This window comes from Nanorana parkeri, unplaced genomic scaffold (assembly GCF_000935625.1).
Source record: "Nanorana parkeri isolate BGI_ZX_2015 unplaced genomic scaffold, ASM93562v1 scaffold110, whole genome shotgun sequence".
Classification (NCBI taxonomy): Eukaryota; Metazoa; Chordata; class Amphibia; order Anura; family Dicroglossidae; genus Nanorana; species Nanorana parkeri.
Window position 1 is genome coordinate 2,179,582 of NW_017306378.1, and position 12,002 is coordinate 2,191,583.

General features: G+C 41.2%; 1 protein-coding gene across 4 annotated transcripts in view; it reads left to right on the forward strand.

The window, feature by feature from the left end:
• The window catches only part of DPP6 (dipeptidyl peptidase like 6), a 1,045,284-nt gene that overhangs the window by 959,475 nt on the left and 73,807 nt on the right, over window positions 1–12,002 (forward strand). For all 4 annotated transcript variants that reach the window (XM_018553126.1, XM_018553123.1, XM_018553124.1 and 1 more), the window contains exon 11: window positions 7,130–7,253. In XM_018553126.1, coding sequence (XP_018408628.1) covers window positions 7,130–7,253 — 124 coding nt within the window. The remainder of the gene's footprint in view (window positions 1–7,129; window positions 7,254–12,002) is intronic.

The following is a 12,002-nucleotide window of genomic DNA, read 5'->3' on the forward strand; positions in this document are numbered from 1 at the left end:
GGAGCAAAATAACTAAATTTAAAGCAAACCTTTTATTGTCCAAATAACAAGTTTGCTTGAAAGCCATCTCTCCACTGTAGATACTAATTTTCCCTCTACTACCCTGATGCCCCATTCTCCTGAAACTCAATGCATCCAGGTTTGGTGGACCATGGGTGGGTGGAGATAAGGGGGTTAATGTACATGCCACATACAGTGGGAGGATGGAGACGAGGGGGTTAATGTACATGCCACATACAGTGGGTGGGTAGAAGTGAGGGGGTTAATGTACATGCCACATACAGTGGGAGGTTTGGTGCCACAAACATAAGGGGGTTAATGTACATGCCACATACAGTGGGAGGATGGAGATGAGGGGGTTAATGTACATGAAGAAGAAATACAATGGTGCGTTGTTGCCTCAGTGGTCTCCAGGTGTAACCTCTCCCCCTTTAGGTAATAACCATTTGTAACAACACGCAGAGAAGTGGGGTTTTTTTGAGAGGTATAACATGTCAGATACAGTGGGAGGTTGGAGTTGAGGGGGATACTGTACAGATGTGTTGGATATGGGAGGCGAAGAGGTTTATATACAGGCCACTGCAGAGACAGGCTGGAGCTGACATATACAGAAGAGGGGAAGGGGCAGAAGGGTTAAATATAATTCACAACTGCTGATGATGATTCATTCATTCAATAATTCCTCCTTCCACCCCTTCCTCTGTTTAAAAAAAAAAAGGGCGGGCTTACCAATGTAAACACTATACTGTTTCCATTTTTGATTGCTGTGATTGGTCATCACAATGTACAGAACCTCCTCGTATCTGCTCTGTACACAGGGTCTGGGTGCATTGGTTCACAGCCATTAACAGATGTAGTAGATGTCCAATGGTTATTTCTGCTATGCTGTTTATAAATGGCACAGCAGAAAAAAACACTCTGCCGTTTAAAGACATACAACTGTGGCCAAGTGGCTAAAAGGAAGGGGATCTCCCCAGTGGGGTGACAGACAGCAATGAAAATCATGCCAGGGTTTTTAACGCTTGCCTACAAAAAAAAGTTTTGACTGGAGCTTTGTATAATATAATTACATAAGTGATAAGACCGCTCTAAAATTGGTGCACATTTTCACATTATCTAAATAAACCCCACACACGCTGTACGCTAGCTTCCCCTTAGACGGGAGTGTAAGGCATAGAGCACAATGGATATATTTAGCACATTCTGAATGCCGCATTCTTTGCCAGACATTTATTTATGTAGCAAAACTGCAACCAGCAAAATGGATGCCAAAATGCTTTTGGTCTGAAAAGAGCAATAAATTAGAAAAATATGTTTAATCTCTCGGAGAGATTCTGCTGCGAGCAAAGATGTGACCTATATTACAATGTAAGAGCGCTGTTTAATAAGTTATTTATTTAGTCCATTTTATGTATTTCTTTGGCTTCCAGGGAATGTGTTTGCCGCATTGAAAAAGTCTAATTTATGATAAGCAGCACATTTCAATTACTAAATCAGTTCTTCAGGTCTACTTAATGCCTTCCATTCGCACTCATTACCGTAAAATGCAGGTCAGCGGTGGTCTCATTCAATTGGAATGTACATATATTCATTAAGGCTTCGGCGTTCTTTCTGCTCTTTCCTTTAAATGGAATCGTGAAATTAATCAATTCGGACTGAAATCTTCAGAGGGCTCTGGGTCTGACAGCTGAGTTCTCCAGACAAGTTAACTAGGAAAGATTAGACCTTATTTTGTACTTGTAAAGTGAAACTCACCTAATCAAAATGCAGCTCCAACTTTAAAGGAAAAACTCTTTTTTCATTAAAAAAAAATTCACATCACATATAATTGGTGCACAAGCCCTTCTGTCACATAATGAAAACTATCTTTCTATTGCAATCTGCAACCAGCTAACCTGAAAAAAAAGTTTAAACTTTCTTGTAACCATGGCAACTGGAAGAGTTCTGTACATTGGGGGAATTATAGCAAAATTGGAGCCAGGGGCTGACTGGTCAACTTTTAGCCCAGGGGGCAAGTACAACCCAGAGGCCCATGGTGCAGCAACTTGACCCCCTCCCGCTCTCCCTCTTGCCATCCATGTAACAGTAGTGTGAATGTATCTTATCGGTTTAGGAAATTTACAGCACACTGGTAGTGGAGGGATGCCTTGTCAGGGCTGTGCGCACGGATGACTGCTGCACCACTGGTAGTTTTGCCACTAACTCAGAAATACATTGTACAGCATTGCAGAATTGCATTGGCTATAGAGAACTACAATTCCAAGCAATACATTACACAACAATGCAGAATACCATCAGCTATAGAGGACTATAAATCCCAGCAATAATGACTACCAACAGCTATAGAGAACTACAATTCCCAGCAATACCATTATACAGCAATTCAGAACAGCATCAGCTATAGAGGACTACAAATCCCAGCAATAGTACATTATAGCTGGTGGTATTCTGCATTGCGCTGTATAATGTATTTCTGGGTTTTGTAGTCTTCTATACAGCGCAATGCGGAATACCACCAGCTATATAGGGATACAACAAATCCCAGCAATACATTATACATACAGTGTATAATGTATTGCTGGGAGTTGTAGTCCTCTATAGCTGATGGTATATTGCTCTGTATAATATACAGTACAGCGCAATGTACCATCAGCTAAAGAGGACTACAAATCCCACTATCCCAGCAATACATTATAGAGCACCATGTGTGGGAAAGTCCAGACTTACCTGAGCAGTCTTCTAGCAACTTGCTTCTGAGATCGGGACTGTCTATCGGCGGCTGTCATCCCCTCACGCCTGTTCCTCCTTACTTCTTCTACAATTTTTTTTTTTTATTTGATCGGTAGTGTACAATGTATATCCTCCATTCAGGTCCCCGTACAGCAGTGCAGTGCCCTGCGGTTGCATCCGGTGCATTGCAATAAAATGCAGCATGTTTGCCACAGTGTAATGCCTATAACACATGCATTGTGGTGTGAGCAGAGCACAGAGAAAACAACTGTCACTTAAAACGCAGGTCTACGCTGTATGTGTGAATGGGGCCTTACTGCACATGTGACCGGTTCACTGCTTATCTTAGCAGTTTTTCTCTTATTACAGCATTGGCATTAATCATGTGAATGTAGCAGGATTTTTGTTCTTCTTTAGTTTTGGATAGAGCAGGACAGGTTAAACCCCTTTCAACATTTTGTTTTCTGTCTGTGTCCTGTCGGGGAGATTTTCCTTCACTTCAACAGGAAGTAAGAGGAAAACTTTTTTCAACGTGAGAAGGTTGTCATGGTGACCATTGTATAGTTTTTCACTCATTGGCAATCACTTTCTGACCTGCTTCCAATGCTTCCAAGGGGAATAGAAAGGGAAACTTTTGGCTTCAATTGTAATAGTATATTATAACCACAAGATGGTGATAAGGAGCATAAGAAACAAATATTTATTTCCTATGCATCTTAGCTCTATCTAGTGGTTATAATGTATTATAACAACACACTACATTCTAACTGAGGGGAAAAAAAAGTACATTTGTTTTGGGCATTATTTGCCCAAAACAAATGTTCTCAGATATTTGCAGGGTGAAAGGCACTGCACATTGTTTATAAATAGACCCTGTAGTGTTGTAGCACTTCTGTCATACCCCAAAGCTGGATCCATGTTGATTAATAATAATTGTTCAGATTTTGCTGGTTGCCATGGGGATTCAGAACTCAACTGTCTATAGACATTTGCCTGTAGAATGCTTTGTAAGTATAATTTGTGGATTCACATTGGGCATATTGAATAGTTAACCAGCTTGTACGAGTGTAAAGGAACCAGACAGCTAGTCAACATTGTTTACCAAGTTGAATATTTGTGCTTTAAAGGGAAACTATAAGGTCTCATTTCTATGGACGCAAATACAGGTGTATGAGACTACAGCGTAAAAATACACCTGAAGTTGCGGTACCTAGGAGGCCCAGCTGCTGCTTTTTTGTGTTTTATAGGATTGTATTGACAAAATACGCTGTACAAGTGGCACATCTGTACGATGCATAGAACCTACTGCAGCAAAAATGAAATTTGTAAAGAAAAAAATGACTTTTAAAAAGTAATTTTAAAAAGTGTGCGGTTTCCCCTCCCAAACAATACCAGACCCTTTAGGTCTGGTAGGAATGTTAGGAGAAACCCCATTTAAAAATTTAAAAAAAAGAAAGAAAAAAAGCATATTAATGGCACTGCATGAAAAAGAAAAAAAGATTTTGATCCTAAAGTTGCAGCCAGATTCATTTGGATCTATCGTTAAGGGATTAACTGAAAGTGCGTCTTATTTCTGGCCATCAATACACAATATAATAGCACAGTGCATGCGCCATGATAATGACTTCTGCAAACACATAAACCGTGCAGTATTCATCATAAGTGGACCGGCCTTTTCCATTTGCAAGCATAGGGCATTCATCTTGTAATCAGAAATGTCAGTTTGTGTTGGAATATCTGGCTCATTCTTGCACTTGAAATGTTCACTCAGCCCTGGATGATCAATCAGCACTGACTCGCAGTACAAGCTTATTAGATAAAGCTAATCAGTGTTCCTTATAAGTACTGCTGTTATTTATCAGTCGTCCAGAAACAAAACTAGCAGGGACTTTTGGATGTTTTCCAGGCGTATAATAATCATCATTCCTCTGTGTGTAACAGTGAAATTAAGTGTACCAGTGCTGTCATAAGAAAAAGAGACATCTCTATTTCACTTATAAATTCTGCATCTTTCAGTGCTACCAATGATACTGAAAGCAGTCATGTTATTGTTGGGGGAAAGGGAAGAACCAAACAGTCCTACAGCCTCCATTTATACTTAAGCATGAGCAATGAGTGACAAATTAAGCATTTTTGTGTATTTTGTCATGTAGTTTTCAGGCATTTTTAGACATTTTCAAGCTCGAGTGTTTTTGTTTCAACGTGTGAAGAATATGACATCATCATTTCTTGCTGGAAGCAATGCATGATGGGATATGTAGTCTTGAGAAATTGACATTTCATCATATCAGGCAGCAGGGCTAGAGATACAAAGCACACTGGGACCCCAGGAAGTTGATGAAAGTCATGGGCAGACGGAAGGCAGCACTTACTACATAAAAGGGATTTTTTTCAAGTAAGCTTTGATTGCATTATCAAAAACAACTCTAGTATGAAAAGCTGATTACTAAGGGGATACCGCTGTTGCACACAAATTTGCATGAGAAATGCACAATACACGTGTTTTACCGGTAGTTTTTCAGGTGCTCTCACTGAAGCCTATTGGGCCAGAAATATTGACTTTTTTGAAATTACAAGCGAGGTTGAATAAAGACACAGGTCCATCAAGTTCAACCCATTGCGTGTATGCATGTGACTCTGGATGTGTATGCTTGTGTATGAGTCCCCGCGTGTTCTTGTTCTTAACAGAACCTGTACCCCTGAATGTTACGGTCTCTGAGGAAATCGTCCAAGTGTGTTTTGAAAGATCCAATACTCACAGTTATTCACAAAAGGGTGAAGAGTTTGGAGAAGGCAGGAGAAGTGAACAATCTAGGACAAAATAGATGATTTGGAAAAGTTCTCCAATTCAGCTCACTTTCCAGTTCAGCGATGTTGTCCTAGATTGTTCACTTCTCCTGCCCTCTCCTAACTCTTCACCCTTTTGTGAATAACCCTCCATGTGAATAGGCACTGTAAAAAATATGGGATTCTCCACACTGAGCATGGTCACGCTTTGGGAAATAGACAACAAAACACTCAGGTGTAAACAGGCACCATAGAAAATAATGGGATTCATGAGTGTTGTCAAATTTGAGAAACACGCAACAAAATGCTCCGGTGTGAATGGGGGTGACAGAAGTCAAAGTCAGAAATTTGGGACTGAATCTGCTAAATAAAAAAGTGGTTTGGTTAATAGATAGAGGTTTGGGAATAGAGGAATGATTTATATGACTCAGGAATTAGAAATAAGGAATAAACACCATGTTTATGGTGAAAGCTATGATGTATGTAAGCCTATATTTTGTACACTGAGTGGCCAGATTATTATGACCACCCCATCAGTACTTTGTTGGGCCACGAGATAACTCCACGAGATGACTTTGTTGGGCCGCCACGTGACTCCACGAGATATTGAAAGGTGATGCGAGGAATCTGACACTGCACTGTTGCCCTTCTGTTGCCTTGTACCAGTCTTGCCACTCTCCGTTCTGCCCTAACATTGACTAGTCGCTGACGGCCACAATTCGTACGTTCAGACCCAGATTTTCGTCTGACAGTCCAGTCTTTAAACACTTTAACAATGAGCCCCTCTTGAACATTTAACGAATTCTGCTGTTTTGCTGATACCCGCTCCATGGCTCGCGCCAACAATCATTCCACGTTCAAAGGCTGTTTAATCGCGTTGTTTACCCAAATCTTCAGAAAAAAAATCACTTCTACTGTCGTGGTAAAAAACCTGCTTCCCTATTTATAATGGTCTGGCCTTCTAGCAACTTCAGCGCAAAATTATAGCTAATTATAGCTAATTTGCCTACAAACGTCAGGTGGTCATAATAAACTGGCCACTCAGTGTATATTCTTTTAATTTATGTAAATTTTGTACTGTAAATATTAAACAAGAAAAACCAGTAAGAGGATTTGTATTAATGAAAAAAAACAACCTAAAACCATATTGATGGAGCAATCCTTTCTCCTTACAAACCTTATTTTGAGGGGGGGAAAAAACATTGAAAATAAATGAATATAAAATTGCTGCCCTTGTGACCTGAAAGTGTAACTACAACCTTCTATGTATTACAGCCAAGGATTGCAGTTGCCATGGTGCTGCACATGTGATCAGCTATGACAACAGCCATTTCAAGGCTTGAATGTTTGGTTGAGAGCTGAAATAAGCACACTTGACAGTTGCCATAAAAGTAACTGTTTTGGGAGACAGAAAAAAAATAAACGTCATTGGAAGTGTATTAGAAATATTACAGTGCAGTTAGATCCTTCAAAAATGCCTAGGAAGGGCAGTAATGGTGTAGCAAAAGTAGCCACATGGATTAACAGGCACATCATACGGTAGATATGTTGTATATTCATGTTGCACAATGCACGTAAAGGTAATTGATGTCATTATGTTTTCTCATTGCAGAGAGTACTATGTAACCATGGTTAAATGGGCAACCAACACTAAGGTGGCAGTGAACTGGTTAAACAGAGCCCAGAACATCTCCATCTTGACTCTGTGCGATGCCATAACCGGAGTATGTACAAAGGTAATAAATGCATGTTTCAGGATACACCTCCCTCTGAAATGGTAATAAAACAGAGCAGAGACTTGTCATCCGAGTGATAGATGAGAAGCTGGAAACTCTGAACACGGAACTCACCATACAGAATGATGGGATTTAATGTTTTGAATTGATAACTCCTCTTCTTAGTGCTAATTGGGGTCAGGGGGGAATATCAATATTTCCTCTGTACTGTCCATTCAACTGTTTTTGTAAAGCAGTGAATAAAAAATACAGGCAAGTGGAACTGCAGGTTTAAAGGCTCAACAGCTACACTGGTGGAAAAACAAAAAATGGAAAATATATATATATATATAATGTACCAATGCACGGTTAGCCAAGTGGCACCTCTATTTATTGTGTCACCTCTGTCACCATGGAAAATGACAGAGCATCATCACCTCTACTCACTGAACAGGGAGATGATCCGGAAAGTTGCAAAGCTAAGCCAGTAAAATAGCAGTGTCACCTTCTTGATATGCATGTCAGAGGTGTGTGAATTACAAAACTGACTACAAAACATTTGCAACAGCTAGTAATAGTAAGTCACCTTCTACTGGACTTGTTCTGTAATATTGGAGACAATACACAGCTTTACCAGGCCAGTTCCTCAGTTCTAATAAGTGTGAGGAACATACCCCAGCATTTATACCCACATAGGTAGCACAGACACCTTACTCCAATCAATCCTTCCATTTACATGGCTGAATATGTGAACTGTCATTAGGGATGGTTATAGACCAAATATGGCCATGTGTCCATATAAGGTCAATGACGTCACCAGCATCTGTCTCATCTTTTTTTAGGTGTAGGAAAAGTCTTGACCTGTAGAATTTGCTCTTCTTTGTTGGGCCATTCATTTATTTAGAGGTTGTTTTATCTGCCTCTTGTACAGGTCTTTGCCCTCCTCCCTACACTGCCCTGCATATAGCAAGCTGCTTCACTTTGAGTTTGAGTGTTGGGGCAGCATTTATGTATTTGATCTGTGTAGCTTTTAGTGGATGATTTTTTACATGAGAATTGTGTTTTCGTAAAAGCAGACATTTAAAATGTCAAGTAGTCTAAAAACATAATTACATAACACTGTCCCCAATGTACAGGTTTGGGGTGCAGAGTCTATATGGGTGAGTGGTCTGAGATCTCTGATTTGTTGTCAGTAAAGTTGTCAGTGGCTATTCTGTTTCTACTTGGTTTGTTTAAAAGGTAACTTATGTTTTATCTGCAATTGTATCACACAAACACTTGACATAATTAAAATTATATTTTTAAAGAGATTGATAAATAGATATTTAAAAATACTTAGTAAGTAATGGTCCACAGAAGAAGTAACCTCTAGAGCAATGGTTCTCAACCTGTAAAACCTCAAGACCCAGATTTGTCCTTGGTCATTAATTCTCGACCCAAGTCACACCACACTGGAACACATTGCAGTACCGCATGTTGCGGTGCAAGCGATTAAACTGTGTGTTTGGGGTGCCATTCAAAGAATTGCAACACATATGCACTTCCCGCACCAGAACGAACAAGGTGCGATTGCATATTAGTTTGCGACTAAAACACTGACAGACACACACACACACAACCACAGACACAATCTCACACACACATACACACTCCCAAAATATTTTTAGGGGTTCAGTGTGGGTGGCTGTGCTGTAACAGAGCTCCATTCATATGTGTATTGCTTGTACAGCTCCTTTGCACTCCTTGTAGAGGTGCCGGGATCCAGAATGTGATATCACTCCAGTCACATGAGGGAGCTGTAAGCAATGCACGTATGGTTGGAGCTCCATCATGGCCCACCTCACCTCAAGCAGAATGGCTGCTCGGCATGAGAACTGACAGTGCTGCGCTAGGGGGAGGCTGAGGAGCCTCTCACCTAGTGCAGTCGAAGGCATGTGGTGACCCACTGAACATGGGTTCGTGACCCACTTTTTGGTCACGACCCACCAGTTGAGGACCAAGGCTCTTAAGTGTTCCCCTACAAGCTCTGGATTTTGTACATGCATGTGTTCCCCTCTCCAAGGGCCAGCAGCCTATATGCACTGTTAACGTTCCCAGGGCCAGATTTACTCTCTCTGCTACCCCAGGGCCAATGCAATCCCCTCCCCACCAACTCCCCCCCCCCAAATGGATAATGGCAACCAGATGGCGGGAGCAGCAGGGTTGGCTTTAATTTTTTTTTACCTGCAGGCATATTACAAGTGATCTCAGCGGCATTACCAGGATCATTGTACTAAATGAGTGCCGGCTCCCTCCTCTACATTTAGCTCTGCTTGCCCTAGGCAGGGCTAAATGTAGAAAAAAAACTACCCTCCTGGTGGCTGTGCTGCACCGGGGCCAGGCATTGGTGTCCTTGTGGGAAATCCAGCCGAGAGCATTCCTCTACTAGGAATAGGAGACCTGACTACAGATTTCTTGTGCATGTAAAAGCTACTTTAGGGGTCCTGGAAAATCCTTAAAAAACGTCAGCTACAGCTGTTTTTCTAGTTTTGGAAGGGTTCTAACTCCTTGTCTTGGAGTTACACTTTAAAGTGACACTAAACTCAGGAGTTAAATCTCAAAAATATATTACAAGTACCTTAACTATTAACAAAAATGTATCTTATTTGTGTATCATTCGACTATAGATCCTCAAATCATCTCTGGAGGGTGACTACTTTGTTCCCCATGGTCCCTGTGTGTGTAGTCACCGCTCCAAGCTCACTCTTATGATGGACTACAATCTCACATTTAGTTTAGTAATTTGTATTGAAGCTTTAGTATAATACAGGACTGAGCTTAGAGCGGACAACATGCAGGGACCATGGGGAACAAAAGTAGCCACCCTCCAGAAGGAAGGACAGTGTCAGCACCAATTCAGAGTTCAGAATTCAGAGTTCAGAATTCAGAGTACTGAGTTTAGTGTCACATTTACTTGACAGGTCATATCACAGGTAGCATAAAAAGACGCTTAATTTGAACCATTAACAACACTGAGGTAGCTGATCACATCTTCCAATGATTTAAAGATCTAAGCCATGTGCTCATAAGTAAGAGAGTAATGACAAGTGAAGGATGGCAGAAGCAATGAAGGCTTTTGAAGAAAACAAACATTGTGAACAGAGAGTAGTTGGATAAGAAGGTGGGGGGGGAGTGTTTTATTGAAATATAATTTAGGCAGGAAAGGAAGGAAAGAGATATGAAAAGGAAAATGAAAGTCTGCCCCCTTGTGGGTTCAGTTTTTATTACTACACTCTGTTGAAATGAGGACAGCATAGTGCATTGTGTTCTGATTTAGGAAGAAAATGATTATTTGGAGAAATAGCATAGAACATGCTAATCGTGAAATCATTCAGTAACCTGAAGAGTGATTTGGTTTAATGAGATGCTTCCTGCTGCAGGTATCTTGTTTCACCTTCAGCAAGTCATTATCGTGTGTACTCAGAAAACCTTATGTCTACCCCAGAAGATAGAATAATCTAGAAATACATTAAAGATGTGATAAGACTACTTGTTATAGACAGACAATGGATAAATTAGCATTGCCTCCTTCAAAGGCCAAATACTGATAGATTTCTCAATAACAGTGGTAGGAAATGAAACCATGGCCAAGAGTTCCAAAATATTTACTTAAAGTAGTATTAAAATCTCAAACTCTTTTCAATAATGAATCCAGATCAAACAGATATACATTGCCGGGCAACATGTTTCTTTACATTTTAACCCAAGCTCTTACAGTCATCATGTTTCTGAACAGCTCCAACTCTCTCAGCTCTACTTCCCTAGACTTCCTGTCCAGTACTAAATCATAAGGGACAGAGCAGTCTCCAGCAGCTGTTCATCTACTGGCTTGGAGAACGGAGGAACGATAGTAGGGTAGTGCCTTTCCGTGCTGTGCCTGTGTGTTTGTGCAGACACATACAGCATACTAGCACACACAAGGGTGGCTCCATAGGACCCTCCAAGGGAAATGAGCCAACCTAAAACAGGAAGTCAGGGCCAGTGCTCAGGGGACCAGCTGATTCTTCAGGAAACTAACACTTTAAAAACATCAAGAAGCTGCATTAATTGTAAGTGATTCAATCAGTATGTGATATAGTGTAAAAGCTTTTGACTTTACCACTTTAACTAGATTTCTGCTTAATTTTGGCACACACACACACATGTGGATCATGTAGTTTTGTATATAAAAAATGTATGTTTTCAGGGATTTTTCAATTTGTTGAAGGTCTCGGTGAGCAGCAACAAACTTTTTCAACATTCACTAACTTGTTATTGCTGCCATATTAACCTTGAGGGCCGGTGAACACCTAGGCGACACCCCACCACGTGGCAATCGTGCATGATTCTGTGCGGAGCCGTATAGGTGTGCACCAATTGTGCTGTGGATGCCATTATTTTCCAATAGCACCCCAGTCGCGCTGGGCAGAGTGCGTGGTTTCCCGCCGCAATTCAACCCATGCTAAAACAGCCGTTGTGTATCGCAGAAAAAAGGTACACGTACAAATGGGGTGCCATTGTAAAATAATGGCACCCACAGCGCGATCGGTGCAAACCTATATGACTCCTGACCGCGCGGCAATCTGCGCGGAATCGTGCACGATTGCTGTGCGGTGGGGTGTCGCACAGGTGTGCACCGTCCCTGAGACGATGAACAATAACAGCAGTGGCGGAACTACCGCCGGTGCAGGCGGTGCGGGCGCCCAGGGCCTCAGGCTCTCGGGGGGCCCAGCAAGTTGCCGGCCGCCGGAT